The sequence below is a fragment of the Eurytemora carolleeae genome, unplaced genomic scaffold (assembly GCF_000591075.1).
Source record: "Eurytemora carolleeae unplaced genomic scaffold, Eaff_2.0 scaffold202, whole genome shotgun sequence".
Classification (NCBI taxonomy): Eukaryota; Metazoa; Arthropoda; class Copepoda; order Calanoida; family Temoridae; genus Eurytemora; species Eurytemora carolleeae.
This window is the reverse complement of record NW_019396233.1, coordinates 75,135-92,913: the sequence shown is the minus strand read 5'-3', so window position 1 is coordinate 92,913 and position 17,779 is coordinate 75,135. Positions and strand designations below refer to the sequence as shown.

At 31.4% G+C, this 17,779-nt stretch overlaps 2 protein-coding genes across 3 annotated transcripts; both read left to right on the top strand.

The window, feature by feature from the left end:
* Positions 1-2,456: 2,456 nt before the first annotated feature.
* On the top strand, positions 2,457-6,144 carry LOC111698831 (uncharacterized). Its single transcript, XM_023469279.1, has 3 exons — positions 2,457-5,755; positions 5,813-5,901; positions 5,956-6,144. The coding sequence occupies exons 1-3, from the start codon at positions 2,473-2,475 to the stop codon at positions 6,064-6,066; spliced, it is 3,483 nt and encodes a 1,160-aa protein (XP_023325047.1). The 5' UTR covers positions 2,457-2,472; the 3' UTR covers positions 6,067-6,144.
* Positions 6,145-9,597: 3,453 nt separating this feature from the next.
* On the top strand, positions 9,598-17,276 carry LOC111698839 (uncharacterized). Of its 2 annotated transcripts, none has more exons than XM_023469291.1 (7): positions 9,598-9,828; positions 10,361-10,423; positions 13,948-13,999; positions 14,573-14,624; positions 14,735-15,591; positions 15,662-15,751; positions 17,035-17,276. In XM_023469291.1, exons 1-7 carry the CDS (start codon positions 9,808-9,810, stop codon positions 17,067-17,069), a joined length of 1,170 nt encoding a protein of 389 aa, XP_023325059.1. In that variant the 5' UTR covers positions 9,598-9,807; the 3' UTR covers positions 17,070-17,276. The 2 variants fall into 2 exon arrangements, with proteins under 2 accessions (XP_023325059.1, XP_023325058.1); XM_023469290.1 differs by having other exon boundaries at positions 9,611-9,828; positions 14,732-15,591.
* The last annotated feature ends 503 nt before the right edge of the window (positions 17,277-17,779 follow it).

The following is a 17,779-nucleotide window of genomic DNA, read 5'->3' as shown; positions in this document are numbered from 1 at the left end:
TTCAGCTCAGACTGAGGACATTTTTTAATTTGCAAAAACGACGTCTCAAGTAAACAGTGATATTTTTTTTGCAAAATTAAGTTTTCAATTTTTTTTACAGTGAAAAATGTCAAATAAGGGATGATAAAGGATACTAAACGGAATGTTAAATGACCTTTTATGCAAAAATGACATTTGATGATTCATTTAGGATTTTCTGCAGTAGAACTGCGCATTGCACAAGTAAATGTAGAGAAACCACAATTAAAAATAATCCGTTTTAAAATAGCACACATTAATATCTGATTCATACTTTTAAGGGATGCACGATGTAAACTGTGCATCTTTGCATTAAGTGGCACTTGAAATTACGCGAACATGGTTCCTTTAATATAGAACCTGATGATGTCCGGGGGCGAAATATATCTAACAGTTCCTTTAATATAGAACCTGATGATGTCCGGGGGCGAAATATATCTAACAGTTCCTTTAATATATAATAGAACCTGATGATGTCCAGGGGCGAAATGGGTAAAAGAAATCGGAAACTAAATGTTCTAATTAAACACACATTCCTTTGCAGGGGCGTACATTGGGTGGGGGGTTGTAGGGAATGAGCCCCCTTGACAAGTAAAAACTATAGTTTCCAGGGGCTATTTTGCATTATTAAAAAGTGGCCCCCCTGGACAAATTCCTGGATACGCCCATATCGCATGTCATCCGTATTGAACTTAAGTACACTGTAGATTTAAAAATGTATTGAAAATACATATGTTACCTTTCTCAATTATAATGAAAAATAATGCCAATCTACGAGGAAAAATAAACATGCAAAACTAAACATTTATGAATAATTTCCAAAAATTTCAATATTGGATTGTCAATAAAAGCTTTTATGGAGCAACAAAATTATCAATTTATCATTAAATAAAATAATAAATAACGTTTTTCAAGTATGTCTAATGCACTGAAATTGGATTCATTATTCTATTTTTTTAAACCTTGTCCTTTACACAAAAATAAACAAAAATTATGCCAAGGAAACAGTCATTTGATGGACTCATTCTTTGCATTAATTTTAATAATCTTTAACTAACACAGATTATAAAACATTTTTCTGAAACATTTTTATAGAAATAAAAAAGTATTCTTCTTGGAATACAATGACATACATTTTTTCCCAAATATTAAAATGGCTGTTTTAAATGGGGTTTAATGAAAAAATTTGTGAAAAAGTCACTAATATAAGTTAAAATGAAAATTCTGAATTCAAATCAATTTACAGAATTAAAATAATGAAATTTGACCGAGTTAGGTTAAAAAAAAAACACTCTTTTTTAAGTATTTAATGAAAAATGTTTTTTTAAAATTCCAAGTGGAATACTATTTTGGTTCTGTAAAATGGATTTTAGAAAAATGTCTCACCCCTACTATCTAGCCCTATAACTATGGATCTACTTTTCTTAATCAAATATTGTTTTTTTTTTCAAGAAAAAAGATAAGGATATTCAATGCAAATAAACAACTTCAAAGATTAGAATAGTGTAAATAAAAAGTATAAATGAAGTACAAGTAAGGAAGATATTGTCGTTTATATCTTGAATTAGATACTTCCAATTTCATATCTTGCTCAATTCTAAAGAGAAACCGCTCCATTAATTTTGGACTTAAAAACATATTCTCAGACAAATATTAAAAGGGTACCATTGTGAATCGGAAAATAATTTTTACCATTTAATTTTCAGATATATTGTAAAGGCTTGAATTGAAATAAAATATACTGAGTGAACAAGAATTGTGCAACGTTCAATTGAAAGAAGAAAACACATTGTAATGTTTGTTTTATTTTTCTAATTTTGCTGTAGCAACAACAGTTCTAATTAAAAGTAAATGATTAAATTGTAAATTGACTTTTTATAAAGTTTTATATATAAGGTGTAAAGAAAGTAATGCATCTGACTGTTTTGGCTCTATGGTGAAAAAAGTGTGATCGACAAATAATAATTGATCAAATATTTTTCTATCTACTCTTACTAAGCTGGTTTTAATGTAAACAAACTCATTCATAATTGCTGTTTTCATTCACTTGAAGAAAGTATACAAAAATAAACTCTGAAACGGCTGTTATGTTAGATATGGACCTCACTGTCATACTAAATCTTCATTTTACTAGTTTACTTCACAATATCCAAAGTATAACGCAATGAACACAAAACGAATACTTTATTGATAAAAATAAAAATAAAAATCAAATGGTTAAATCTACATAGGGATGGTAGGATTCATCCTGATTACGAACCCTCTGCCTCCACCGTTTTCCTCGAGAAAGATAAAAATCCGATCAAAGGTGTAATAAACTAGATAAAAGAAATAAACAGCTTTGTTAGTGTTCATGGGAAAGTTTATTTTTCTCAAAAAAAAATAAACTGTAGCTAAAGATAAGAAGCTATATTTCTAAAATTACAATAAAAGATAATTAGTTATCTATTAGACATGAAGGAGGTGAGACCTCTTCTCTTTGCTTTAGCTGCAGCTGTAGTTAGCAGCACTCATGCTATATGCCCCTGCTCTATTCAGTCTGGTAGACTTACTTGCTCGGAAGGACTAGTAAACAACTTTCCAGAAGATTTACTGGCAGAAGGGTGCACCCTTGATTTTGATTCTGTATGGGCATTAGAGATTAAAAACCAGCCCTTGCGCATTTTAAAGGACAATGCTTTTGCAAAGTTTTCTAACCTGCTTCAGATTTCAATGCCGTTCAACCAAATTGAGTTTATTCAGAGGGATGCCTTTGCTGGTCTAAGTTCTGTAACTGGACTTATTCTTGAAAACAATGCCATTATGGAAATTCAAAATGGAGCCCTGGATCATTTGATAAATTTAAAGTTTATAGACCTTCGGGGAAACCCAAAGCTAGAAAGGTATACAACAACATCTTGGCATTTCTGTGAGTTAGCTGATATGAATGAACTTTCTTTGTCCGACATAGATGTGTACAAGCAGTTTGAACAAAGCTCATTAACCCCAAATTATTGTACAACTGTGAACAACTTTCATTTGGAATCTTGCGAAAAAAATGGAGAGACTCTTGACTGTTCTAACCTGATTGGACTTGGAGATTCACCCTGCTACATGAGTCATATGAATTTTACCCATATCCTATTTAACTTTCCAGCTGATTTGGAGCCAAGCACTGTGGATAACTATTATGAAGGAGAATCAAACAAATTTTTCCAAGATTTTAATTCCCAAAATGGATCATTTGAGCACATAAAATATATAGATAAATTCACACTTTATGAAACAAAATTTGATCTCAGTCTTCTTAAGGACTACACCACTTTCCGAACTAAAGAAGTAACCATCAAAGCAGATACAATTTACACATCCAAGCCAATAACCATTAATCATAAGCTTAATATTCAGGCTAGAGTTGTTTCATTGTCATATCCAATAACAATGAACATGACCAAGGAAAGTTTTCTGAATAATAAAAATTTGGAAGCCTGGGCGGCTAAGGAGGAATTTTACCATGTTGGAAAAGTTCTGATGAATAAGAGGAGCTATGGGCTATTGACCATTCTGCAGAATGTAAATCAACTTGTAGGCATCCAGGGAAATTCAGTTTGTCAACCAGACATTATTTCAGTAGAAGGATCAGGATTAGACATAGCATCTTGGTATGACACAACTCTTGTAAATCTTAACTATGTTTGTGCCCGCACTCTTCTGAACAAGCAGCGAAATCCAAAACTTGTAGACAACATCTCCACATTCATGCTTGGCTATGTTTATAATGATACAATTGTAAATAAAAGGGAGACCTTTTTAGCAGCACAAAAGTTTAAGAAGTTGCTTGAGCTGAATTCAGTAAGTAATGTGCACAATGTTCCAAGTTATTCTGTGGATACAATTTCTGACTTAGCAAGTATTATGCATAGCAGTATGCTAGATTATAAATTGAATGAACTCCAACAAGAAAGTAATTTGTTCAGTACTAGTGGTAGAGTCCAAGATATGAAAATCCAATTTGAAATAATTGAACAACAACAACAGATGTATTTTGAAATGGAAGCGTCTATTTTGGATGCTATTTGGGCATCTGCTGATAACAATTGGAACTTTAGTTTTGAGCATAGGAATGGAATTGAGGACCAGATTGGAGGGTCTCTGAATGATATACAAAGCCAAATGTATGAAATGCAAAAGAATGAGTTAACCAGAGCATTGAAAGCTGCTGAAGACTCTCTTGCTCATATAGATGCGGTCATTGAAAAGTATCAGACGCAGGTGGAGAGACTAGGTCTAATGACAAAGGCATCTCTTGATGTACAGACCACACTTATTGAAAGACTACAAGAGAATTCTCAGACAATGAGTGTTGAATTTGATAAATTTGAAATTGCCATTGAACAGTGGAAGCATGAACAAGAGGTTAAAGCTGTTTGGGGTATCTTTAAGGCAATGCTTAGTTTTGGAATTGGGTTGGCTACAGGTAAATTTGAACCTGAAGACATTGCAGATGCCATTGATGCCATTATAGAAATAGAAGAGTTACTGATAGAACTGATTTTTCTGATTGACAGTTGTAATGAAATCCAAGATATGATAGAAGATATGGATTTAGATGACCTGGCAGATATTGATATAAACCTGAGTACAAGCTTCAAAGATGTACTACAGACAGCAGTAGATATGAAACTTAAAGGGTCAGATTTTGATGAAATAGAAAGAACTGCAACTATCAAAATTGATGCTATGAATCAGGCAACAGATTTTGAAATTGAAGGTGCAGATGATGTTATGATGGCCTGTACAAGTGTGTCTGATGTTGGGCATCAGTTGATCATTGAAGCCTCTGACTTTGCGAATATAATGCTTCAACTAGCTGAGAGAAATGATGAACTAGCTGTTGCTAAAGAAGACAAAAACAGAACCATTGCAGAGATTGAATATATCCAAGAAATGATTGAGACCCTGCTGAAAGAACAGGAGGAGTTTGAAAAGAACCGTGATGAGTCAAGAAATGACTATGAAAATCAACTAAAGGACATGGAAGAACGCTATGCCAATATGACACAGGAGCTAAGAGAAGAATACAGAAAAAATATAACGGCTTCCTTTGCCAAATTTAAAGACAATTTTAAAGGAATTGCTGAGGCTTACAATAACCAAATCTATTCCCTTATGGGAGGTATTCATAAAAAATTGTATGGTCTTAAAGAACATAGCATGAATCAAAGAGCAATGATAATGAACTTGTTTATGGAGTACTGTGATGCAGATTTCTATCATACATTTACCCCCTGTGATGACCATGGCCTACCTTTCATGTCTGATGAAATAGACATTATTTTACGGAAACTAAATGATATTCAGTGGAACTCTGTCACTGCAAATGAGAATATTGATGGGACTCCGATAGAATTCTCGGGAAGATTTATAATTGACAGCAGTGATGCCATGTATGGCGAAAAAAAGAGTTATATGGTTCAAAACTTGAAAGCATTTGGAGAAGTAGACATAAATCTTCGAGAACTGGATGATACAAACCATTTTGATGATTTTTGGCGAGTTAGGATTGAAACATTAAGTTTAGTTCTTTTAGATGATTCAAATTTTCCCATTCAAAGCAACGGCACAACATTTGGCAAAGAGATTCAAATCAAAGTACAGTATCCAACTATATTTACTGACATGGGCATAAATGGAGAAAGAAGCAACTTTTTGGCCCTCAACTTTGCCTGCAATTCAGACTACATTACATATGGCTCGGGTACTGAACTTAAAATCAAAATGGATAAAGATTTAGGTTAACTTTTTGTATTTTCAGACATAGAGTGGACTAGTGAGTGCAAGGTGGATGAGGAGTTTTCTCAGAAGAACTATAAACCTGCACCTGATGGATTATTTTCTTTTAAGGTAAATATAAGACAATAGTTAGATTTTATGATTTTTCACATTTTCAATGTTTAGATTGAAAATCCTGAACTCATTGACATGGAGAGAGTTAGTAAGATATCCGTTGGATTTGCCGGAACAAGAATCAGGAATTCCTTCCAGATTAATTCTGGGGAAGTTATGTAAATTACATGAAGGACTTGTAATTGATAAATGATTGAATTTTCAATAAAATTTAATTTTCCAAAAGGATTTCAAATTAGATTTAGAGATGTCTTGATTAAGTCTCTGATTTTTTTTTTTAGACTTCCATGGATGACTGTAGAATTGAAACATTTGATTGTAAAATTGAAATTATAGACATTCAGAACCTTGCCAATCTTAATTAAAGGTTCTTTAATTTTAAATTTCAAAGACATAATATTTCTGAAGAATGGGTTAGGTAAACCTAACAGAAATTAACAACATTTGGAGTTATGCTTCCATATTCTAAGGGGTTTGTACAAGACGGGTTTGTAAAAAAATCCAAGAAAATAATATGAATTTTCAATATTACCTTATACTGGTGATTTTCAAACATTTTTTATTATGTATTATTATCAGTTTAGGGCAAAAATGCATCAATACACTATATAAATGCCTTAGAATCCAATACAATTTTCAAACATTTTTNTATACTGGTGATTTTCAAACATTTTTTATTATGTATTATTATCAGTTTAGGGCAAAAATGCTTCAATACACTATATAAATGCCTTAGAATCCAATACAATTTTCAAACATACTTTTGGAATACAATTTTTTTCTGCAAAATGGAATGAGAAATATGTCATACATCTTTATAGGCAACTAGACTTATTGTGCTTGCGATATGTAAGTTTTCCCATAATGGAGTGCACTGGTTTTTAATGAAAAATGAAATTTGGCACAAACTAAGTATGCATGTAGGAAAAAGTACATAAACATGATAGTCTGTGAAATTGCTAGTTGATTTAGCATTGAATCGAATATAGCTCGAAAGATAGCTTGGGTTCTCGTTGAAACATACATGTGTAGTTCTTGCCTTGATAATTGGCACTTGAATCAAATATAGCTTGAAAGATAGCTTGGGTCCTCGTTGAATTATACGAGTTGAGATTTGGACTGTGTGTCCTTTAAACCGGAGAGTTAATCATGGTTGAGATATTGTCTGTGCGTCATTTAGAATCGGAGAATTTATCCTGTTTAATCTTGGTATCTAGTACACCTGGATATGTCTCTAGTAAAATTGTTTTGGAGTAGGTATTTGCTACATGCAATAAATTACATAATAAAGTATAATGTGATGTAATGCAGGAAAGTAACAAAAATTATCTACATAAACTTTCCAAGTGGAAAGTAAAAAGTTTTAAATGAACTGGATGGGGGCTGGGTAGGGTGGCCAGTAAAAATTGGTTAGTGGTGGTTTCTTTTCTTTTTAATCCTATTGCTGCTGGGGGGGGGGGTCAATTTGACCCCCCCCTGTAGTTTTTTTTTCAAAAAGTATTGGTCTGAACTCTGAGGCTGTTGAAATTTTCTGACTTTTCTTACATACCCAAAGCCCTCCCTTTAAGCCTAAAACTGGGCTTTAATACTAACTGCCTGAGCCCTCAGTTAAACTGCCTGAATGACTGATTTTGCCTGTAAGAAACTAAATCTTTGTTTTGACCCACTTTCACTTGTCAGATTTTGATAAAATTTAGCTTTTTGGAAAGCCTATGACATAAGGAAGCGGATTGTTCAAGTTTTGCGAAAAAAAATTGCAAATTTTTTGCAAACAACCTGTCAAAGGAAATTTGCACATTTTTAGTTTTTCTTGATTAAAAATCAGGTTATTTAAAATGTTGAAAAATTTTTTGCATACTTTAAATGGCATGATCAAGGGCTGTTCAAAAATGTTTAATTTTTCATTTTTTGGACACATTTTTTTTGCAAACATTTTTACTATATAACTGGATTTTGCGATAAAAAATTCAATTTTTACAAATTTGCAATTTTTTTGCAGATTCTAAAAGTAGAGCACAAAAGCTTTCTAATGATGTATCATTTGTCATATTTGTACATAAAAAATGGGATTTAGAGGGGGGGGGTCAAATTGACCCCCCCCCCAGCATATCCTTGTTTTCAAGTACCCCAGCAGGTATAGGGTTAAAAGATATATATTAAACTAAGAAAAATCAAAAATATTTTGCATGCCACCAGTAGAAACGTGATTTTTGAACGTTTTTGATTTTATTTCTTTAATCTTTCGTATAATCTTAAGATATTGACTGAGAATGATGTTTTTAAACTTTTTGGAAATCCCAATCCCAATTCTGAATATTTTATAATTTCACATTTTTGTTAGTAAAATTAGCTTCAAAATCATCGATTTTATTGATGCGTACTTGCACATTACCCTTTACCCTTAGAAATGAAAAATAAAATTGTTTCGTTAGTTTTCTTCCAAAATGTTCTTATTTAGAAATAACTTCAAAAATGGTTAATTTATTGACAGTTCAATTTTAATGACGTATTTAGACATTTTCATTTTGCACTTTTAAAAATAATCATTATATATTTAGAAAAACACATGTTGGATTTTTTTAAAAAAATACTTTCTGAAAATTTGCAAAGGAATTGATTCTTTGTCACACATTTTGATTTTCTGATTCCTTTATCTTTGCTATCCAATGTAGTAAATCTTCTATTTTTCAAACTAAATCAATTCTGTTAGATTAAATAATCTTAGTTGAAATATCGATGGTTTACACCATTAGGTTGCATCGATAAAGGGATTTGAAAATTCTTTTTGTAAAAAAATCATCTATTTTTTTATACGCCTTCATAACAATCTCTAAGAAATATCAAAAACATTTTGCTTTGAAGAACTTTGGGAAACTCTCGAAAACAAGTTCTTGTGACTGATTTCTCGGAAATTCTCGAGAAATGATCCGTAATTATTCCCCAATTTTTGGGTATCATGGCTTTGAGTCTTACTTTCGAGAAATATCTAAGAATTTCTCCGCAATTTTTTCCCAAGAAATATAGTGCAAATTTCTCAGGAAGCTCCTGAGAAATTCTCAGTTATACTTGGTCACCAATTTTACGGATTTTTTGGGGAACTGATTAAGAGTAGAATTAGTCTCGATAAAATCCTGAGAATTTCACTAGATTTCTTCCAAGAAATGTCTAAGAATTTCTTTGAAATTCCTGAGCTCTCTGGATCTCTTTAAAACTGTTCCCGCATATTCATGGCTATTTATTTATTTTCGCACACAGTGAAATTTACGAAATATAGTATAAAACCCATTGAACAATTGCGAAGACGACATTTAATAAATTCTTCCGATTTTTCGTTATTAAGGGGTTTCACTGTACATAGAAACCTATATAAATTATTAAAATGAAACACTTTCCACATATCGTCAATAGCTTCTACATAGTTGATTTTATAAAGAATCAGTTGTGAATCGGGTTTTGCCAACCTAGCATGAAGGGTCATTTGAAATTAGACTAATTCTGTCCCTTTAAAGAATGTGTAACATATCATAGGGTGTATAAAAGAAACCAGGATGATATTATGAAAAAATATTAACAAGTAAGTAGGTCGAAATGTTTTTTCAAACTTTATATCAATCTTTTTGAATTTAAAAAAAAATTTTAAAAAAAGCAAATAATGATTTTATAGGGGAGGCAGTCAATCTCAGCGATTACTTCAAATATTTGAGATTTTTGAGATTCATTAAAGATTTTCCTGAAAACGAAATCTTAAAAAAAACATATTTCGTCTATTTTGCAAATTCTGAGTTTCTGAAAATTCAGTGTAAACCCTAGTTTGAGTAGAGAGCGAAGGAACAAACACATTTTGCGAAGAGAGGAGATGAGAAGAGTATAAAATGAGAGAAACTGTTGAGTCTCTATTCAGTAATGTATGGCAGGAATACCCAGGAACATACAGAAAACTAGCAATCAATCAATCAATCAATTTATTAATTAATTTAAGTAAAACATGTAATTAAAATAATTTTAGAAAAATTGTCAAATATTAACTCAAAAATTGAATTAAAATACCTCGATCTTTGGAACCTGTAAATATTGATAAAGAAAAGTGGACCCAATAAATTGTAGAAAAGGAAGACGACTGTAAGGTATGATATTAAATGGTCCAATAAACATAAAACACGGCAACTGTGCAGTGTACAGTGTGCAGAATTGTTTTACTTAATAAGTGGATTTTAGAGCTACTGATAAAATTATTGATTTCTAATTAGATACATGAAATATGGAAGCGATTGCTTAAATGTCGTCTTCTTATTCCACGGTTTTATGTACACCTCGTTTTACAAGAATTAAAGCTCTTGAAACTAAATTTATTTTTACACGGGGCCCTGAAAATAGATACTTCAAAATGGTTTCAGACAAACATATTTCCAAATTTCAAATTTGTTTTTATTTTCAAATATTCTGTTATGTTGTTAAGGTTTTATTGTGTTGGTTTTATGTACTCTGTACTGTACTGCACGCTGCTACAAACATAAACAAGGTGAATGTGTACTGCGGGATTACTTTGCGAACTACGAACTTCCTAGGTTTTATATTATACCTGAGAGCAAAGAGCTTTGTAATATAAAGAGTAGGCATTGGAATTTATACGAAAAACCAGACGCCTGAATTGGGTTGAAAAAAAGCCATAGAATGTCGTCTTTTCTATAATTTAAAAAGATTGTAGGACGTTTTAAGCATTTCAATCACCAAAAACTTACGTTTTTTACGTAATTTACCGTTATAAATGCATAACTTTATTATCTTTTTAGATAAACTTTAAAAATTTGGGATATTTCAAAAAAAAATTCCAATTTAAATGGAATTTATGAATTTTATTTCTCATTGTTGACAAGCTTATTATATCTAGAAATAAGTATTTCATAATGACAAGTGCACAAGCCTTTCAGAAATTTACCTATAACACAATTATGTTAACACGATGCATGTAATAAAGAGTTTTGACTTAAATGGAATGATATTACAAACAATAGTTATCGATTATTTTTCGACGCATTTGTAAATAGTTGATATTTCATAATATTTTGTATTTTTCATGATCTGAGAGTTACGTTTGAAAACATTTATTTCTGTTTCGAGGATTTTTGATAATGAAGACGACATTTTCATATTTTCCAGGAATGTTCGAAAACCCAGCACCAGCGAAAATTATTTTTAAACAAAAAAATCAAAAATATTATGAAATTTTAACTTTATACGAATGCGTCGAAAAATAATCGATGACTATTGTTTGTAATATCTGAATGATTTGTTTGGAATTAAATTGATTTGTTTACGATCCGAGTTGAATGTTGCATCTTTCCGAATTTGTATGGACGCTGCGTTCTTCGGTGTGAGTCGTTTTTAACAATTTTCTCCTTATAGACGTAACAGATAGAAGTAAGATTAGTAGCGATCAAAGCGCTTTTTTATCGCATTAAGCCTATACCCCCTTTCATTTTTCGCGAACACTCGACCTTTAAATTTGGGTCCAAAATCTATTTAGCATGCTCTAACTAAAGCAATATAAAGTGTAACAAACAGTATATAAATAGAACATAAAAACTTTTTCTGGTAATTTTCTATAAACCAGAAACCAGTGTTAAACCATCTCAAATAAGATAATGTTAATCAAAAACTGTATAAAATTTTTTTTTTCACCTCAAAATCTATCTGTTTAAAATCCTTATGGAGCCCAAGTCTGAAAATTTGAATTTTGAAAACGGACCAAAAAGCAATGTAAATGGATGTTAGTTTGTAAGTACAATTTGGTAACTGAGTGTGTGACTATTTTATACTTTTCATATTTAATTTGTATTCTATTCTTATCCTTATTGCATTCCAAAGATATTCTCTTTTATATTTATAATCCTTCGTGGACTTAATAGAGTTACAAAAATGTTAATGATCAGAAAAGCGCAACTAGTGGAGATGAACAGCATTTTTGTAAACGAACAAATTTTTTCAAATTTTTTTGTTAACAATAGTGTCGTTTAGAAACATTAACCTACTATCATTAAACGTTTTTAAATTGTTCAAAGAAATAAAAAGATGATGAAAAAAAACAGACCTGAAACCTTAAGAATTAAATATCCTTAATCCCGATTATTTAGCCATAGTAGTCATCCAATGGATACTTGGATATAGTAGAGAAAAATCAAAAACCGGTTTTTTAAATTAGAGAGTCTTTCCCGTTTCTATATATAAGCTTGCATGTCGCGCAAAATTTCAAATTTATCGGCTTCATATGCGCGACCTGATTGGTTGAATTTTATACACTTTTCAGGTTACAAGTACAAGATTAGGTTAGTCTCGATATTAAGAAAAAGAGAGGATCAAGCATTAATCTCGAAATCCGCCATTCTAAAGTTTTCAGCTCTAAACTATTAAAAATCGTTAATGATCGTTCCCATTTTTAGCTTTAGGAACAATTTTTTTATAAGCAATTTTAATAAACGATTATTCAGTTAGAAAACAACCAAAATAAAAAGGGTAAAATAGCAAATTCTAAACAACTGAAAAAAAACATCGAATGAAATGAGTGGTTGTTGAAAAAAGCTCCCGGGACATTTTTTATAGAATCTATATTTCTACTTTGTTTTTAACTAACATACATCAAATCATTTAAATAAACTTTATGTGCAAACTAATCTTTCGAAATTGTTTTAAATTATTTGTAAAAATTATCTCATCAGATAAAAGCTTGTTGAGTTTTTATAAACGTTTTCGCGGATTTGCTTAAAATCTGGAAATACTTTAGTGTAGAACTTTTTCTCTACGAACATTATACGTATTTTAAGAAATTAACTTGGTACACCAAAAGTGCGCTAAGTTTCAAAATGTGAATGAAGGAAGATGTTTTATAAGAAGTGACGTATATAAATAAATATGTTTAAGATCTGTATATTCGGATGAAAAGTATAGAATAAAAGTAGTTTCTGAATTATTTGATGATTTATCTCTATTTACCCATAAATCTGCAAATATTCATATCTTGATAAATCTAAATAAACATAAATATAAATCGTTGTATGTAAAATATTACCGAAATATACATTTATATTTTCTATGAGTTGTAAAACTGTGGAAACAAGTAACTTGACTATCAACGTACTAGGGAAAAAATCGGGTCAAAAAACACTGCATGATTTCTAGGTTTTCTGTTCATTTGATTATTTAAGATTATAAGTTGAGTGTAACAATCGTCTTCTCATTCCGTAGTTTTATTAGTCGTACTGTAGTTTGTACTATATATATATATATGTACTATTTATATATTTATATATATATATATATATATATATAAATATATAGATTGTATAGTCTGTATATTGACTTTTCAAACACATTGATGTAGCATATATAAATATATCTAAATATAATAAAACAAGACATTCACATCTATGTTGCGTATAGCCGGCCAAACGGCTGGACCGATTGGGCTGAAATTTGTTGGGACACTCATGAGTAGGCTTGGGTGTTGTAGGCTAAAAAATCGGAAATTTTTCTTTTCTTTTCAAAATTTTTTTCAAAAATTTTTTTTACGTGCAACGCACTCGCCGGGTCCTTCAGCTAGTGATTAATTTCTTTTTATCGATGATTTGATGTATCTCATGATTAAGTGGGATCATAAAAAAAATGAAGAAAAAAAGATTTCTACAAATTTTGTGAAAAAGGACATTTTTATTTTGCTACTGAGTTAAGATGAATTGTAAAGAGTAAAAGGCGCCTTCATTATTGCAAATTCTAAAAAAGACGAAAAGACACCGCTGGATTCTGTAAATTCTTTTATAGTTCTATAACTTGCAATTTTTACTGTATACTTTTTATCGAAATTCTGTGATATTCTATAAGTGTAAACTTTTTTATAGACTTTTTTATTTAGTCTTGAAACATCTTGATAGGAAAGAACTAAAACGAAATTTTACCGTGCGAATCAGAGTGTCCCACTCCCGATAAAAATCTGAAGGTCGTCTTCTTGTGACTTATTTGTTAATATAATTTATTCATATAATTTCCCTCTAGAATGCTTCCAACACCCCAGGACACAGAAGTATGGCCAAGCTCAAGATTTCAGGTCAGAAGTTTAATAAAAAACAATTTTAAATAATAAAATTTAAATCTGAAAACCTCTAAATTAAGAACAAATTAATGAGTTTTGAAAATGCTTGGAATTTAACTATATTGCAGCTGTTAACAGAAGATAACTGAGAATGATGTTTAAATGGCGACGAAGAATTTTGGGAGCCATTGCAATCTCAATGAAACTTTTACTTGTAATAATATTCCTTTGCATATGCAATTGGCATATACCATTATCAGGTTTAATGAGGGGTGGGGGAAGGAAGGGATGCCCCCTTGGAAAACTTTTGGGAGGAACTAGAGGCTGAGGCACTTTCTAGCTTTTCACATAGATTTTATAAATAAACTTTTAAAAATAAATTTTTTGCTGTATCACTTAAACATTCTAAATGAAATTATTAAAAATAAATATAAAAAATGACAAGTGAGTAAAACTTTTTCCCTCCTACTCCTGCTTTTTTACATAAATATTTTAATTTTATACCCCCCCCCCCTGAATCTTTAAGCTATTATCCACAGAATACACCATAAGCCGCCCATGAAAATTCTTTATCATTTATATTTCTAGAAAATATTGGGTTGTCCAGCAGTCCGTACACTCAGATCCAACCACAGAAAAGGTTTGCCATTTTTTTATATTTTAGTTTACGATTTAAAAGGACCGTTTTTTAATGGGGGAACACTTAAACTTACGTTTAAGACTCAGGTAATAGATATTTTATTTAAGAAGATCAGCTAAAGATGGCATTAGTCGACAAACCATCAGATTAATCAAAAGAAGTGCCCCAGACATGGAGTTCGAGGAGAACGACCTCATGGGCTTTAGTTATACACCAAACAACGCAGGATGGTATTCGCTTAACAAGAAGAATAGCGTGGAACCCAGACAATCATATCGGTTGATGAAGAAACCTGATTCCCGCCAGGTGCTTCGGTTATCAAAGAAAAGCGTGCAAGATGACAGCCCAGAATTTGGGAAGAGATCTGGCCAGGTGCTAAGATTATTGAAGAAAGATAGCCCAGCCCTTGTGGAGGATAAAGATGAAAAAAGATCACAAGCTCTGAGGTTAATGAAAAAGGATCAAACTCTTCGACTCATGAAAAGGGACCAGTCCTTAAGACTAATGAAGAAGGACCAGTCACTTAGACTCATGAAAAAGGACATGGCCCTTAGACTAATGAAAAAGGATCAAACGCTTAGACTTATGAAGAAAGATCAATTTCCTGAATTAGCTAAAAAAGACCAAACTCTTAGACTCATGAAAAAGGATCAAACGCTAAGACTTATGAAAAAAGATCAAGCACTCCGGATTATGAAACGGGATCAGGCTCTTAGACTATTGAAAAGGGATCAGATGGTTCGATTAATGAAGCGGGATAAAGAACTAGGGATCACAAGTTCATCCTTTAATGATTCTCATGATATTAACCAGGCTATAAGATTATTGTCAGAAAATGAAGAAAAGAGAACAATCCAAGCTCTCCGACTAATGAAGCGAGCCAATGAAAACTCAATGCAAAGACGATCAAACTATAAAAACCAAACCCTTCGACTCAGGAAAAAAGCTGGTATCATCCCTACACTAGGTAGATATTACATACTGTAAATATAGAATGTTGTTTTTGATTTTATTTTTTTAAATTATATTTGTTTTAGTTCAATCAGCAGGAGTGAGACTAAGTAAGAGAGAAGTAGAAAATCTGATAACAAAAGAACAAATTCAGCATCTTCTTTCTTCCAAGCGAGGTAACAGCATCAATAGTGTCAGCATCAACAGTGAACAGGAATAATATTAACAGCATGAATAGTAGCAGCATTAATATTAACAGCATTAATAGTAAAGCATTAATAGTAACAGCATTAAAAGTAACAGCATTAATAGTAGCAGCATCATAAGTACAGTAGCATCAATGATAGCAGAATCACAATTATCAGCTTTATTACTAGTAGCCTCTAAAGCACAGTAATTTGGGTTTCTAATCAAAATTATTTGCACGAAAATTGTATAATAATTGCGCAAAGATTTTTTTATGTTAACAGTAAAATGTGCATGAAATTTTGATATAATTTCACATTGATGCACAAAAGCTATTTTGCGCAAATTCTAGACAAAATATTGGTTTTTGCGCATTTCTTTATTTTCTGCTCTTTAGTTAATTTGAGCTATTTTGTTAAATTTTGAGAAACACTTCCAGCAAATAAATTCATCCAAAATTAAACTAATCAGAGCCGCCCACTTCACTATAATCCCTGCACCCCTGGTGAACCTCACGTTTATTGTTTTTGGTCACTGGTCCGTACCAACAATACCGATTACCAGCAATTAATGTCATTTCTCACTAATTAATCACTAACAAGGTTTCTTGCACAAAAATGTAAGACAATTTAGTGCAGCCAACGGAAAAAGGTAACACACAAACAGACAGACAAACAAGAGAAATGCATCCCTATCTACATAGATTAAGACAAATGATGCGAAATTTCGCACAAAAACGCGAAACTGTTCTATAAGTAGCATCAATAAAAGCAATATCAGCAAGTATCAGCATTCATAGTAGCAGCATCATTAGTAGTAGCATCAATAGTAGAGTAGCATCAATAATATCAGCATCACTAGTATCAGCATTAATAGTAGCAGCATAAAAAGTTTCAACATCAATAATAACAGAATCAATAATAACAGCATCAATAATATCATCATCGATAATAACAGCATCAATAATAACAGCATCAAAAGTAACAGCATCAAAAATAACAGCATCAATAATATCAGCATTAATCGTAGCAGCATCACAAGAAGAAGCATCAATAATAGCAGCATTTATAGTATCAGCCTTAATAGTATCAGCAACAATAATATCAGCATCAATAGTATCAGCATAAAAAGTAACTGCATCAATAGTAATAGCATCAATAGTAACAGCATCAAAAGTATCACCCGCTCAATAGTAACAGCATGACTTAAACCTATTTTTGAGTAGCATGGAGCATATGTAATACAGGAATTCCTATTGACAAAGTTTATTTAGATATTCGAACGCTGCGGGATATTAGAGTGGTTTAGATGTTTAAACACATTTTACAACGTTCTTGTTATAAATCTACCTACATCTATGCTGTAACCTAGTTTTATTTAATTTGTACCCTCAGAATACTGCTGGTTTTAAAATTTGGTGAAAGGGAAGGAGAAATATATTTTAGATTAATAAGTATATCATGTTTACCCCTCTTTTGGACACATTTCTTAGTACAAATAAATATTTAAATTAAATTTTGACTATTCCTTGTTTATTTACCTTACTTTTTGAACACTTTGTTTGCAAGATATTTTTTAAAGGAATACTAATAATTGCTTTCTAATAATGGTAGAATATATAAATATTCAGATTCGAATTAAAAAAAAAATGTGAAGTCATGTTTATATAGAATGCTAGTGTAAGCTTAAATTTCACTCCATTATCGCCTGGTCCAATCAGGGTTCAATCATGTGTTTGTTGTCTATTCTGAACCAATAGAAAAAGTTTGGCGGTAACATCTATATTTCTATCTATCTCTTTATCCAATCAGAGTTATGAATCCTTCAATCGGCGCTATTAGTAAATGAAATATTTACTCTACTGAAACTATGATGATTTAAAGGCTTTTTACGCATTATTCAAGAACTCTGTCCTCGATTATTATTCAAAGGTTTAAAGGGTATCGTTGTGAATTTAAACTTGTTCATTTTAAAATGCACGTACAGTTCCTGTAAAGAGTGCTTGTCTGAATAAAGGT

Bases quoted from the DNA above. Each gene is read 5' to 3' on its own strand.
- LOC111698831 (XM_023469279.1), top strand. From the start codon at position 2,473: ATGAAGGAGGTGAGACCTCTTCTCTTTGCTTTAGCTGCAGCTGTAGTT. The intron at 5,756-5,812 runs GTACTGAACTTA...TTGTATTTTCAG, and splicing joins CTACATTACATATGGCTCGG to ACATAGAGTGGACTAGTGAG. The intron at 5,902-5,955 runs GTAAATATAAGA...TTCAATGTTTAG, and splicing joins ATGGATTATTTTCTTTTAAG to ATTGAAAATCCTGAACTCAT.
- LOC111698839 (XM_023469290.1), top strand. From the start codon at position 9,808: ATGTATGGCAGGAATACCCAG. The intron at 10,424-13,947 runs GTGAATGTGTAC...ATTTCCCTCTAG, and splicing joins CTGCTACAAACATAAACAAG to AATGCTTCCAACACCCCAGG. The intron at 15,592-15,661 runs GTAGATATTACA...TATTTGTTTTAG, and splicing joins TGGTATCATCCCTACACTAG to TTCAATCAGCAGGAGTGAGA.